At 50.0% G+C, this 15152-nt stretch overlaps 1 protein-coding gene across 6 annotated transcripts in view; it reads right to left on the bottom strand.

Annotated features, from left to right (window-relative positions):
* Positions 1-15152, bottom strand: part of EFCAB6 (EF-hand calcium binding domain 6) — a 233096-nt gene that overhangs the window by 166576 nt on the left and 51368 nt on the right. For 5 of the 6 annotated variants that reach the window (XM_046645983.1, XM_046645988.1, XM_046645986.1 and 2 more), the window contains 2 exons: positions 5146-5282; positions 1148-1260 (listed from right to left, as the gene is read on the bottom strand). In XM_046645983.1, coding sequence (XP_046501939.1) covers positions 1148-1260; positions 5146-5282 — 250 coding nt within the window. The remainder of the gene's footprint in view (positions 1-1147; positions 1261-5145; positions 5283-15152) is intronic. The other variant, XM_046645987.1, reaches the window with a different exon arrangement.

The following is a 15152-nucleotide window of genomic DNA, read 5'->3' as shown; positions in this document are numbered from 1 at the left end:
CAAAGTGTCGAGAGAAAACACAATAAACAGATGCTTTTATTATTATTTGTTCTTTACGAGACCTATTTTATGTCTTACCTGCCCTATTTTTTAAAATACACACACACACACACTTCTTAGAGACAGAGTATGTTACTTGGCTTGTATGCAGTGAAGGGCCTAGTAGTCCAGGGACTTGCACATGAATTAACAAAACATAAGGGATGAAAGGGTCCTTAGAAGATCATCTCGTCTAGGAATTCCCAAAATTTGGGAGGCTTTAAAAAGTAGAGTCCCCGAGTCTGCTATAAGCAGTCTTGATTAGTGAACCTGAGCTGAAATCTGAGAATTTTCATTTTTAGACTTGTTAAGGAGGCAGATCTGACAGTCATAGAAGGTGCTCCATGAATATGTGCTGCACTGAATTAAGTAGAAACCAGACACAGACAACCCATCTTGAATGAGCCAGTCACAGGTGGTTAATCTCCGAGGCTAGACACCGCTCGCCTCAAAGGACCACAGGCCTGGAAGGGGGATCTCCAGGTGTGCTCTTCACACGTCCATCCTCAAGGACGTGGACGCTGCTCTCCCCAAAACCAGCCAACAGGTGGACAACTCTGGGCGCTCTGCCGAGGAGGCTGGGATCAAGGCCATCAGTGCAAGGAAAAACGTTCCTTCTCAAGGTTACGTGCCTGCAGAAGCCCAGCTCCACATGGCTAATCTAACTGTATCAGCTACTCGACTATTGCTCTTTAACACTAAGATTCTTCCCAACATTAAAGAAATGACACAATTATTAAAAATTTCTGAAAATACAGGAGCAGCAGAAAGAAGAACAAAACAACCTTCAGAGACACATCACTTGAAGACGAATTTCTTTCCAATCAGTTTCTGATATTCCACATACATTTTTCATGTTCTCATTAACTCTGTGGAAATCACTGCTCCTGGCTGCACATTTCACCGTGTGGATACGCTGTGACTCGCTTAACCCTTTTCCTGTTGCTAGACATTTATGTTACTCTTATGAATAATGGTACCAGGACTATCTTTGTGGATAATGCTTTCTCCATTTTTGAAAGTATTTCCTCAGCACAGATTTACAGAAGAGGAATTACCATGCCGAAGGATCCTGCAATCTTGAGCAATATGCTGTAAAAACACTTACCTTGATCTCCCATATGATACCTAAGGTTCAAGGCATTATTTACACTGAGGTTCTTCAAAAAAGCATTATAATCCACTGCAGTATCTGTATCAATGTTGTAGTGCTTTGCAAACCTAAAATGGAAATATTCTTTAGTAATCAGAACCCATGATACAGAGACCCTACAATGAAGCAAGCTCGTTACTAAGGTCTCCTTTGCACTGGGGTCGGCATTAATTTTAATGTGTGTTTCTAGCTAGAGCTGGAATTGAAAAGTAGACCCTAGGAATGTTACCGTAAGATGATAAAATGCAGCCCCTTGGAAGGAGATCACTTTACTTGGCCTACGGATAGATGCATAGATGGATGCCTGCAGATTCCAACGGGACAGGAACCCCTCAGGAGCCGCCCAGGGAGTGCCCCGGCCTGCAGCATCTTCTCCTTTCTCTGGCGGGGGGAGGGGGCGGCCAAGGCTTAGGCTGCTTGGGAGACACCTCTGCCCTCAGACAGCAAAAGCAGGTCCCACTGCCCTTTAAGAACTGGGGGGCATGGATCTGAGCCACGAGTCAGTTAGCCTACAATTTCTATAACCAGAGAAATCGAGAGCTGGGTGGAGTGGAGAACACAGCCCATCTTCTTGACCAAGTGTACCATCGCACAGAGAGAAACTGAGGCCCCAGATGGAACGCCCTTTCAAGGCAGTGAATGGCAGTGGGGGCAAAGCGTTTCTTGGATCATTCTATGATTTCTATATATAAAGAGAAAATTTTAAAACACTTAACCAATGTCTCTCCCTGAAATATACTGAGATACTCTTTTTTTAAAGTTAAGATAAATAGGATGTTTGGATTTTTTTTCCTTTTAAAGTGAATTTTCTATTATTCAAATCTGCCACTTGATAAATGGTTTTCTAGATAATTTCTGCATTATTACATTTATAAAAAATTGACAGTTTTTAAATGTTTGGTTATATTATCTCCATATGTGTTCGTTTCTATAATTATCTAATTTCATGCAGCTTTCTAAAAATTTAGTAATTATCACTTAAAGTATTTGTTATTTTTCTGTTTTCCAAATTTAACAAAGAGTAATGTCATGTATTCATTTCAATGCATACCATTTTTTTCCACTTTGATGAATCTTGCCTATTGTTCTAATAAGAAAAATTATCTTGAGATATGATAGCTACCAGATGTTAATACTGAACCTCCCCAAATAGCTCCATTTTTCATCCATAGTCTCTGTCTTGTGAAAATAAGGCCGTCGGCTCAGGAACCCAGAAGGTGGCACCTAACGTGCCCCCTTTCAAGTTGCCGACCTCTAGAAAGCGCTGGCGACTCTGCCGCTCCAGGAAGATGTCGGGATACTGATAAAAATCTCACCACCAACCTTCCTGTTTTCTGTGAAAATCCAGCATTCCTTCAAACTTGTATTTGCTCAGAAGAGAATCCTGACCTTCCCTAATGCCCAGCCCATCCACATTCATTAACCTGCTGCATCTTCACTGAGGACAGACAGACAGGATCCCGCGGTGATATTTCCTACAGATAAAATTTCAGACATGAAGCCTCAGTTCTGCCCAAGGATGCAGCATCTCAAACGGCTTTTGACAAGGATAAAGGCGTGGAAGACAGACTGTCCCTAACCTGAAACCACCAAGGCCGTTCTCCCAGGGACCTGAACGCTGAGCAGGACCCACACGTCCGCAGAGACCTACAGGCAGGTGGGTCACATGGGAAGGCCGACTTCAGGGGTGAAGGGAACGACGCCAACTGGACATAACTGCCTCCAGCGTCACCGCCTGGAACTGTGCCTCGGGCTTCACTCATCTGCTCAGGCAGCAGGCTGACCTCTAGTGAGTGAGTTTGTTTTCCAGGCCGCTCAGAAATTATTTACCTGGATTCAAATACTTTGGCCTGCAGGGCAATGGCGGGTAGGGTGGTGGGAGATGGGAAAGAAAGAACAAAACCCAACGGGTCTCAGGATTGTCTGACTAAGTATAAAATTTGGTGATGATTTTCTCTCTTGCCTCTTGTTTACATAGGCTGGATGGTATTCTGAAGCTTAAAGAGAACTGTTTTTCAAAGAGTAAAGGGCATCTGTGGAATCTTTACGATTATGATAGAGTCACTGAGAATCAAGCACCTACTGTGTGCCAGGTGCATCGCAGGCCCACTTTGTGCGTTACATGGAATCGTCATGCCAGCCCTGCAAGGTGGGCTCCTCAGTCTCCACTTCCTTAGAAGAAAACTGAGTCTCAGAGAGGCCAGGAGCTTCCCAAGGCCCTGGAACAAGGGCAGAGGTCAGACCCGCCCCCAGCGTGCCTGACTTCAAAGCCAAGGCCATTGGGACCACACCAGCCCATAGACTGATATTAAACAGAAAGCTGTCAAAGGAAAAAAAGGATTAAAAAATGCATTGTGTTTCCTGCTCAAAAACTAAAAAGGCAAAGTTAATGCTGAAGCAGCTTCTCAAGGAAAGAGTCTGTTCCTGAGCTTCAATAAGAAGAGCATTAAAGCAATTGAAGAAATGGGCTACTTTTGATCTTCCACGTTTCTAATCTAAAGGAAAGCAATTCTATTATGTTAAGTTTCTCAAGCCTTATCGTGAAAACAGCATTGTTTTTGAGGCTTAAAAAATATCTCAAATAAAAATTTATGGAGTTCTTTATTATTCAATACTTATGAGATGGGGAAACAGACAGTAACATTTTTTTATAGATTTACTAGGTTGGAGACTGCAGTGCCAAACACAAGGTTTATTGTCAAATAAAACACTGTTTTGTGTTTTGATTGCCTGTTTCAGAAGAGTGCTGATTCTGTTCTATAATTGCACGCACAAAATTATTTAATTTGTTTTGTTTGGATCTTATTCTGGACACTTTCCCAGGCGGAAAGATGTAAAAATTAAAACATCTATTATGTCTTTTATATTCTGAGGTGGGTTATAAAGAGGAAAAAAGAAGAAAATATTCAAAAGACGGGGAAATATCCATTTTTTTAAAAGTCTCCTTTGCTTTTCTCCATGACACTGTCACATGCCCTTTTGACTTCCTTGCTATAGGAGCAAATTCCTCCACTTCCAACGGAAGCACCTCTGTCTTTATCAGACTATGTAAGCAACCACGGCAACCCATTTTAATGGCAATTTATAACTGCAGTGCAACGTGAAACTCTCAGGCTCAGAGTGAAACAATAAGGCTTGGTACTTTTGTTAATGGCCTGGAGGATTTTTTAAAAAATGGGAAAAGGCAGGAAGAGGAAGAGCACTTCTTGGCTGAGGACTGAGTCCTCTCTAAAGCAAAACACAGCCCCCCTTCTCGTGGCTTCCATTCAAAACACAAGTAGCCACAGAAGCTAAGCATTTGGCTTCTTCTAAATGATCTGGAGTTTATTGGAGGCTCAAAAAAATGTCCATGCAGGCTTCCACATGCTGCCCTCAAGTCAGGAGCAGGTGGCAGCAGCTTTCAAACGCCAAGAAGCAGCTAACACTCAGTTATTCAGTGCCCCCCCGCTGCAGCGCTCCCCCACCTCAGCAACAACAGTCCTCAAAGGAGAATCAAGCTTCTGTTATTACATCAGCATGGAGAGCCCATGAGGAGCATATCAGCTAATGGATGCATCCTGAAATGTTTCATTCTTCTCCTAACCCCAGGCTGTGAGTCAAAGTCAACTGTGAACTGGAAACGCAAGGGACAGAGGGCGTGTGCCAACCAGGAAAAGAGAGACAACTGGTGATGGATTACTTAAATAATCGAGATGTGTTCAAGTCTGCAGGCCAGATGATTCTCACCCTAGGGTTCTTAAGGAATTAGAACCATTAGCTCTCGTTTTTGAGAACTCATGAAGAGCATCACAAATGTGGGAGAAATGCCGAATGAGTGCCTCTTTTAAAAACAGTCGAGACAGAGAAGGCGGGAAGGAGGATGACGCATGGAACCAAGGAACCCGACAGGTCCCGTTCTGAACCCGGTTTACAGTTCTCCGGAGCAGCCTCTCACCATACCTTCGTTTACTTACTTTTTGTATTCATCATCTTTCATCTTCAAACAGAAGGTCTCCAGAACTCTCCTCAGCTCACGTGCTTGGACCAGACCAGTCTTGTTAACATCAATGAGCTTAAGGGCTTTCATAACAGTTTTAATGTTTTTGAAAATCTGTGTATAAAAGTGATTTAGGAAAAGTCAAAAGATCCAGTGTCGAAAATCAAAATGGTAATAAAAAATGTGAAAGTTTTTAAAGGCTTCTTGTAGAATAAAATGTTTTCAGAGACTCACAGTCGTAGGATTGCAAAATGACATGTCTATGGAAAAAAGAACACTTTGCATTTATTGAATGTTTTCAAGGCAATTTTCTCTGTAAATGGTCTTAGTAAGCTTAAAAAAAGAATTCTTTCTGGTGTAAAGCAATAGGTCTCAGACACAATTCATTCCCTTTTAAGCCAGAGGAAAAATCTTTTTGTTTAATTGATACTTAAAAACTATAGTTCTGGCATAGCTGGACTTGTACAATTTTTATTTTTCATAGCCATATGCAAACTATTTTTACTAGGAGCTGAAAAGCATGACTGCATATTTCAACCCCTCTGAATTTTTTAAAGATATTACAGAAAAGTTTTATAGAGATCTTCCCCAAATCCTGCCAATGCATATTTATTGGGCTCACAGACGTGAACGGCATTTGGCTAGGCCCTGTGGGGACGCAGAGAGCCCGAGCTGTGTGCTTGCCTTTAAACGACTTATATTTAGAGGGCAGAAACACGCCCTGGGCTCCCGTGTGCCGAGCCCCGAGCTGTGTGATTGGGTGCTCCTGACCCCCAGGAAGAAAGCACCATTCCCCATGTTTAGGGTCAGGGAGACGACGCGAGTCACCCAACATCACCCAGCTGGACGAGGATGACGCTGGGATTCAAACTCAGGTCAGTCCTTTAAGCACACAGCCCCGCAGAGAAGACAAGACATGCAAACAAATATTCACCCAAGTGGGAACAAGAGCCAAACAACAGAGACAAACGAGGAGCTGCGGCCTTCACAGGAGGGAACAGGCCCTTGCAGCCCCAGCCATCTGGGGGGCTTCCTGCAGGAGGTGGCCTCTGAGCCAGGAGAGGCAGCTGGGGTCCGACCTCCCGCTCTGAGGGGAGGACAGGAGGGATTGTGCGGGCAGGATACGAAGCCAAAGATGGGATAGCGGATGAAGAGTGATGAGCGTCAGGTATGACTGGATCCAGAAGCCTGCTTCTACCGCCCGTACTGGACGAACCGACGTCCAGCCCAGATTCTGAGTGCACCTCGGGGAGCGAGTTGAGCGGAACTCTAGGACAAACAGGCTCGCTCCCTTTATATCAACACGCCTCCTTCTTCAGTGTGTTCTCTGACCGGTCCCTTCGCTGTCTCAGGCTGACTAAAGTCCACTGCCCCACCAGGAACCCTCGCAGCCGGCTTCTGGGTGGCTGTTCGGCTCACGCTTGAAGAACCACTGAGCTGGTGGGAGGATGGCCTCCTCCACACAGCTGCTTCCCTTCTCCCTGGCTCCTCCTGGCTGCGTTGTCTGGAAACCCTCTTGTGCCCGCTCATGCCCGGGGGCCCTCAGCCCCGGCACGCCTGTCCTGCCTCCAGCACCCGCGTGGTGCTCACGCAGACAACCTGACACCCCGTCTCTTGGCTCCTGGTCCTTCTCCCCTCCAGAGGGAACGGCTCCCTGCTCACACCCAGCACCTTGTTATACCCATACCTGCCACTCTCCAAAATCAAGCCCCACTCCAACCACTCCTCCACCCTCCTAGATCCCTCCCTTGAGTGCCAAACCCCACAATCTTCTCTCCACCCGGCCCCACCTGCTGTTCTGGCTCCTTCTCTCTCTCCACTCCCCCTCCTCCCCACTACCCCCTAACCAGTCCATCTTCATAATCACCTTGCATGTGTGCTGAGCCCCCGCCGCCCTCTTCCTTCACCCTCTCTCCGCAGACTCACCCTGGTTAAAGCCGACTCACTGCCCAGGCCAAGCGCCTGATGAGACTGGAGAGGGCGGGCCGTGGTGCACCTTCCTGGCTCCCCTCACTGGAGACCACCTGGCCCGGAGCAGGGGTGCACGTGGGAATCCCTCCCCAGGATCCACTCCCCACCCCCGTCCAGACAGCCGCTCCGCCTTCTCCAGTCCCCCACCTCCCTTCGCAGCTTCCTTCCTCCTCTCCATCAGATAACCTGCTCCTCATTTATGGAGGAAACAGAGCAACTGGAAGACCACGTCCCCATGCTCCCCCGACATCTACAGTCTGTCTGACTCAATACCCACGCGATTGGCCTCCCCTCCTGTTCCGTGAGGCCACCCAGGTCACCCAGGTGACCCTGTCGCCTCTCGCCCACGTGAGGAATTGCTCCTGCACATGTTTCCTTGCTCCAGTTTGGTCCCCATTACAACGAGCCATCTGAGAAACGATTCCTCCCTCCCTGCCTCTCCTCTTCTTCCAGCCACTTCTTCCCTTTTGCAGAGATCCCCTCTCAAGAGCCATCGGTGCTTTCTATCTCCAAGGTGTCCCTCCCCGCTCATCAGTTTTGTCCCCACCACTCTGCAGAAACATCCCTGTCAGGGTGACCAACGGCCACTCGGTCCTCACACGCTGCCCCGCGGCAGCCTTCCACACGCTTCCCACCTGGCTTCCACACCCCACTCTCCTGGGTCTCCTCCGCCTTTCTTCCTTCTTCTGGTCTCCCTGCCTACTTGTTCCTCAATTCCCCAACCTCTGAACTCTGGGCTGCCTTAGGACTCGGTCCTCGGGTCTCTGCTCCTCTGACCGCACTTACTCCTGGTGGTCCAGTCCTGTGGCTTTAATGCCCAGCTGACTCTCAGATGTCTGTCTCCAGCCCTGGCCTCTCCTCTGAGCCCAGGTTAGGACAGCCAGCTGCCTGGATGACGTCCACCTTGAGAGTCTAACAGACACCCCAGGTTTCCCAAACCCAACTGGCTCCTCCCACCATCTCCCCATCCCAATATGTCGCAGATCCACTCTGCCAGATTCTGTTCTTCTCACGTCCCACATCCAGGCCATGAGGAGAGCCTGGCAGCTCTCCCTTCATACGCTTCCAGAATCCAGCCACATCTCACCCCCCCCACCTCACACCCTACGGGGTGGTGCAATGGCGTCCCACTTGGTCTTCCAGCGGTCACTCGTGCCCCCACAGTGAGTCCTCCACACAGCAGCACCAAGGCATTCTGTTCAGGTCTGGGCACACCCTCCTCTGCTCCCAGCCCACCCAGAGTCAAAGGCAAAGGCCCCACAGCCTGGCTCCCAGCAGCCCCCCCCCCCCCCCCCACGCCCTCACCCGGCCCCTGGCTCATTGCTTTCTGGCCACAGCAGACTCTGTGCCGCTCCTCACGAGTGTCAGGCTCCTCCTGCTTCAAGGAGTTTGCTTTTGCTGTTCTGCCTGGAACATTCCCCCCAGATCTCCACTGGCTCACTCCCTCACTTCATTCAGGCCTCGGTCCAAATGCCATCTTATCAGAAAGGCCTCCTGACCGTGTGTGTAAGTCAGGACCCACCCACTCTCATCTTCTTCAAAGCACTTCTCTAAGGTAACATTGGCTCTGCTGTCTGTCTCTCCCTCCGGTGGGTCCGCTCCCTGGGAGCGGGGTTCTGCCCACTGCTTCACCCGGCTCTGCGACAGCAGCTGCAGGGTGTATGTGCCCAGGAAGCACCTGTCTGAGTGAACAAAAGGTCTTCTTGTCACCTGCTTGGAAAAAAGCCATACTCTGAGGAAGCCTTGTTTTGTTATACGTCGGCAAAGACCTCCCCAGGGCCGATCCTGAATGTAATGATGATGACAGTCAGCACCAAGGTAATAAGGATCACAGCAACAAGATAACTGAACAAATATTAACTGAATGTCTGTTACGTGCAAAGCCCTGTGCTAAATTCTATACACATCTCCCACTTCTTACAACTGGAGGGCATTGGCTGACACAATCTTAATATCCAGAACTGGGAATACCAAACGTGGAAGGGCGGGAACAGCCTCAGGTGGGGTGAAAGCTGCTCGTGGGTGTCCGCCGTCAGCCTGAGCGCTCTATCTGAAAGAACAGAGCCCCAGCCATGGGGAGACTTGTTCCCATGGCCATATAAATATCTCAGCACCTTTTCTGCTGCCAAATCCCGATTCACCTCTTCGGGTAAAACGGAGGACAGGAGGCGATGCGCTTTTTTAAAACCCCAAAGCAACCCATATGGATCTCCAGCGTGGAAAGCCGGCAAGCAGCAGATCTGGCACAGAACTCACACCCACCAGAGGTATGTCTCCAAGTTTCTTATCATTTGTCAGACTGAAGTTTGGCAAGATCTGAATAGAGCTGCAGATGGTGAGGCTTATCAAAGGCAACACAGTTAGGGCCATGGTCTGTGAGACTTGTCCCGGACATGACAGGCGAGAAGAAAAAGGTACGAAGGAATAAAGCGGCTGGGGTCACAACGGTGACCGTGCCCCTGCCCGCCCCATTTCCCTGCTCCCCGAGAAGGGTAGAAGAGGGCAGGAGAGGAAAGGGTAAAGAAAATGGAATTAGGTGTGGGCAGCATCCAGGTCTTTTTCAGCAGGCCAGACATCTGCCTGTTTAGTAGACCTGGGACCAGTCTGCCTCGAGAGCCGACTGTCTCCGAGCCCCCTGCTCACGCGCCACGCCAGCTCCGACTCTCACAGGCATGCCTCCATGGTCCCGGGCCCCAGCCACACTGAACTGCTTCAGTTCACAAGCACGGCAGGCTCTGCTCCCGCAGGCTGCAAACTCCTCACCGAGGCCGAAGCTCCAGGCCATCTGACCCCACTCTCCCCTTCTCACTGTGCTCCAGCTATGCGGGCCTCCATGTTCTTTCTCACACACGCTGAGCACACTCATCCTTTGAGACTTTTGCACGTCTGGTCTCCTCGGCTGGACGCCTCCCTCCCGGCTTTCATTCAGGTCTCAGTCCCAGGCCACCTGCTCACAGAGGCCCTCCTGCATGGCCTGCACAAAAGCGCACCCTCATCCCTTTCTGCCCACTTGCTTCATTTTCCTTCTTTGCATCCATCCACACCTGGACCATTTCATGTCTCTTTCTATATATGTTCATTGCCTTTCTTCCTCCATCGAAATGGAAACTCCATGGAGGGGACTTGGTTTTGTCCGCTGCCGTATCCTCAGAGCATGGAACAGTTCCTGCACAGAGTGGATGCTCATAAACACTTGCAGAGTGAGTCAACATGCTGCATCTGCTGCCCAGAACACCCTCCCTGGCTCGGCCACTGTCCCCTCTGGGGCAGGACTCGGTGCCTTCTCTTCTGGCTTTCCTAATTACACTTCCACTCCATCACTGGCTCCCTGACTGCCATCTTGACATCTTGGTGCATTCTTGCCTGAAAATGGTACCCGGCTCCCTCCCCTCCCTGGCCTCTCTCTCCAGGGGCTCCGGGCCCACCCTTCAAATCCACACTGCTTCTTGGAAGGAATGCTCTTGGAGAGGGTCAAATCCTCAGAGAGAGAGAAAAACTGGGCACCATTAACAAAAGAAGAAGGGCCACTGCCTCTTGCTTCCTTCCTCCAAATCCAGCTCACCTTCAGAAAAGAAATGTGCCCTTGCTGTGCTATCGCCCAGGGACGGGCCTGGGGAAGGCTGCTCTCCTGGCCTGGCTTCATTGCCCATGGCAGCCTGACCCCCTTCCCTGCATTCCAGGCACCGCAACGCCCGCTGTCTGTTTTCTTAGCCTGCAAGCTAAGAATGGTTTTTACATGTTTTAATGGTTGAAAAAAAATCAAAAGGAGGATATTCTGTGACATGTGAAAATTATGTGAATTTAGAATTTCAGGATCCTTGAGTACATTTTATTGGCACCCAGCCACGCCCATTCATTTACATACTGTCTCAGTTGCTCTCCCCTGCCAGGGTGGAGATAACTAAGTGGACAGACATGCAACCTGAAGAGATAAAAATATTTACTATGTCCATGCAGATAATCCATAATCAATCTATGAATCAAAACTGGGGTGAGTTTCTTATCTGAGCCAGCTTTGAGGTCTAGACCCTGGGAGAAGGCTTCTGCCACGGAAGGAAGCTCTCTGAAGATGCAAGGTGGACAGAGCAGTCATGCATTATCCTGGAACAAGGAAGAGACACCGCATATGACAGGAATGTCTCCCATACTACAGTCAGGAGATGCATAGCTGTCACAGCAGGTCAGTGGTCACAAGGTGGACACAGCAGGTTGGTAATTAATCCTCGTTTGGGGAAGAGATGCTTATGAATAAAGAAATGCTGATATGGGGGAGCTACATCCCTATCTCTAAGGGCATCACCTTGGCTTTGGGACGTTGTAAATGCTTAAAGCAGATGTACGGTGCCTGCTCGACAGGCCACATCAGGCCCTTCTGGAAAAACAAGGCCAGGCCAAATTAGTTTTTACAAATGGCTTCCTCATAGACTCCGATATATCCTCTTGCTTTTCATTTATTCATGGACTAGCCTCACAGGGAAAGTTCTCGAGCCCGTCCCCTCTCCCGAGCACCCCCACTGACAGCTGAGTGCGTGAGAAGTGTCAGGGGAGCTGCTGCGCATAAACACAGGTAGAAGCACCACAGATCTACAAAGAAAACCACAACAATATCTAGGTGTGACTTTAAATAAAGACTCAGGGGCCAGGAAACGGGCCTGAGCCTCTCTGAAGAAGCTGCCCAAAGTCTGCTCTTCCCCCATCTACCCTGTTCCCTGCACCAGGAGCTGCTTCCCTCCCCGTCTCCAAAACCCCTCGGGGCTGCTTGCTAGGCCCTGCCAGACTGCCTGGCCAGCCCAGCCCCTACCGGGCCCAGACTTTCCCCACCCTCCAGTCCCCACTGCACCCGGGACCCCCACCTCTCCACAGACCCCCACCACACCTCCGCCCTGTACCGTACACTGGCCCCCACTGGAGCACTGCAGACCCTGCGCGCAGGGCAGTATCTGACCCTCTCCATGTCCTTAGAGCCAGGTCTGGGCGGATGGATGCCCAAGGCCTTGAGGATGAAGGGTGAACCCAGCCATCCAGGGAAGGGAACCACAGTGAGAACGGACTAAAAAGGCTAGATTCTGCCGTCTGGACAGCAAGGCCAGGGGAAAAGTAGGAGAGAAAGCTTTCAAGTTCTGAAGCGTGGCTACATAAACCAGGGCTCATTCACCCAACATTTCAAGAAAAGAAAAGAAGTCCTGTTTCACAGAGGAGTGAAGTAAAAGAAGGATGCGGTTACTGAAAACAAGTGCTAAGAGCAAAATTAAATCAAAATATTCCAAAAAAGACGTAGATGAACCTGCGGAGGGCAGACTCAGAAGCGTTAGTACAAGAAGCAGAGAATGTCTGACCCGAAAGAGTAAAGCCAGGGCGTGGGGAGGAGAAGCCTGCTCCAGGCGCTGTGCTGCGCCACCCGCTGAAGACCGTGTGACCTGCTCTGGGCTGCAGCGACGCGCCCCGCCCCCTGCAACAGTGCCAGGTGTCAACAGCTCCCTCCCTCCTTCCTCTCCACAAGGGACCCCGGGCAGCATAGTGTGTGACCAGCCACAGACTCTGAAACGAGACTTTGAAGCCCAGCTGCACACTATTACTCAGGTAACGCTGGGTCAGCGACCTGACTCCTCTCAACTTCGGTTTCCTCAACTGTGAAACGGGAATGAATAAGGGCACCGTACTGGTGTGCGAAGATGAAACCAACTCATGTGTGCAGGTGCCTCACAGCGAACACACTCAGTAAATGGGGGTGCGATGGGAGCCGCTGACCAGGACCAAAGGCTGAGAGCAGAGTTCCAAATAACCGGACACCACACAGCCACGTCAGGAACAGTAAGTGCTGGACCAGCACTGCTGGCCCCACCCAGCCAACTCCTCCAGCCCCTCCACTGCCCCACCGAGCAGCCCAAGTTAACACACGCCTTGAGAGGGCTGGAGGCCCTGCACGGGCAGGAGGCCAGGGCCAAGAACAGGGCTCAAATCAAAGAATATCTGTTAAGTGGATGAATGTATGGGCAGGCAGGTGGACGGACGGACGGATGGATGGACAGATGGACAGATAGGGTGATTGCAGCATTCACGGGGAAGTGGCTCTGGTAAGCCGCGAAACCCTTGGACAGACAGAACAAGTGCCTGTAAGAAGGGCACACAGGCATCTCACTTCCCAGCGGGCTCAGAGACCTGCTCTGCAGCTTCCTGAGGAAAGGACTGAGAACCAGACAGAGCCGGCAAGCAGGGCGGAGGGGCAGAGCAGAGCAGCCCACGTGCCTGCTGGAGGCGTGGACAGGACGTGACACTCCCATGGGGCAAGCAGACACAGAGAAAGGTAGAAGCTTGCGCCGTCCTGCTTCCGGGGGCTGCTCATCAGGGGAGGGGACCCAAGCAGCCTGAGGATGGACGGTGGGCCACCAGGAGCAGAGCTGAGGAGCACAGAGGGGGTCAGGCCAGAGCTGGTCCTCCTCGCCAGGAAACTATACAGATCGGAGGCCCCCAGAGCACTGTCCTCTAACTCCCCAGATGCCCTGCAAGAGCAGCCTGTACATGCTACCCACAGAGGACCCCGGTGAAGGCAGAGACACGCCCTCTCCGCAGCCCTCATCACAGACCCCACAACCTGGGGGAAATGAAGCCAAAAGAGGGCACGAAGGACAAGCAGCCCAGCAGGCAAGGCCCCACCCCACTGCAGGTCCCTCAAGCGGGAAAGCGTGGAGGAGGGGGCAGCTGCACTGGATCCGAGCTCAGGGTTTAAATCCGGACTAGCCTGTGCTGGACTGGTTTATACCAAGTGTGACCAGAAAGCCAGGAGACCAGCCCAGGACATGCTCAGGGGACGAAGAAGGCGGACGTGCCAGCGCCTGCTCGACAACAGTGAGGAGAGAAAAATCAACCTGCTTCAGATTTGTACCCCACTGAGTTCAGACGGCTCAGTAAACTGCTAACAGTGGATGTTATTATTAATCTATAGTTCTTTGTTTAAAATGCTTTTTATAGCACTTTGAGCTCCAGGAAAGAAAGCTGTGAACCCAAATAAATACGACCACCTAGACTTTAAAGGAGGTGAGAAAAAGCCTAATATTTCCTCCCTAAAGCCCAGAATTCCCACTCAGCCTGCAAAATCACCCCTCCCTGGGCCTGGCTCCGACGTGGCCCTTCCCAGAGGAAGGCCAGGCTTCTCCTGGCCACAGTGGGACCTGCACGGTAACTGAAATCGCCTATGATCGTATTCTTAGTGGCTCCTGTTTGCTGTTTTCTGTTTGGTTCTTCTCTCGGAGCCACCTTTTCTTGCCTGTTTCTAGCAGAAGGGGGTCAGGAACAGTCCCCCCCAGCCGCTGCCTGTGGACTGAACCCCAAGGGGAGGGCCCTCTAGCCACCTGTGTCTTGGCTCTGCAGCAAAATGAAGCATTGGGCAAACATGGTTGTCAGTATGGCACCTTCCTGTCACCACGGCTAAATTCATTTTAAATTTAAGGAATAAGTTTCTGAAATGAAACCATGAAAAAGGATTTCTCTTACAATAAACACATCAATGCTCATTTTCCTTATTATTCTACTTTTGGCTATTTTGTATAAAATCTTTAATTAAAGTTTTTCTTTGAAATTGTCATTATCAACCCAGAAGAAAGGAAGGGGGGAAAAAAGAACAACACAGCTGTGCAGATATGAAGCGCTATTCAGGACTAAATGAACTGGAACGAAATAAGTAGCTTGACTGTTATGTTCTTAGTTTTGGCTCTGTATTCTCAGTAGCACAGTCTAACTTGTCACTTTATATCGATTCCATCTGTTTACACTCTGCAGAGTATTGGCTTCCTACCGTGAACATTTCCTATTTACCAGCTGGTAGAGATGAGCCAAACCAGATAGGAAAAAATTAGATACATTCAGAACCTCATAAACACAAACTTTCAATTTGGGGACATGTGGGAGGAGCTGCGCCGGGTATTGCTCACCTTTAACAACGGCTTCGCCTCCATGCCTCCCCAGCTGACGCTTGCTCACACTGCTCTGGTGCTGCCCCCACAGGCCTAGGACCGT

Source organism: Equus quagga, chromosome 19 (genome assembly GCF_021613505.1).
Source record: "Equus quagga isolate Etosha38 chromosome 19, UCLA_HA_Equagga_1.0, whole genome shotgun sequence".
Lineage (NCBI taxonomy): Eukaryota > Metazoa > Chordata > Mammalia > Perissodactyla > Equidae > Equus > Equus quagga.
Note: the sequence above shows the minus strand (reverse complement) of the source record. Positions and strands in the feature narration are given on the sequence as shown.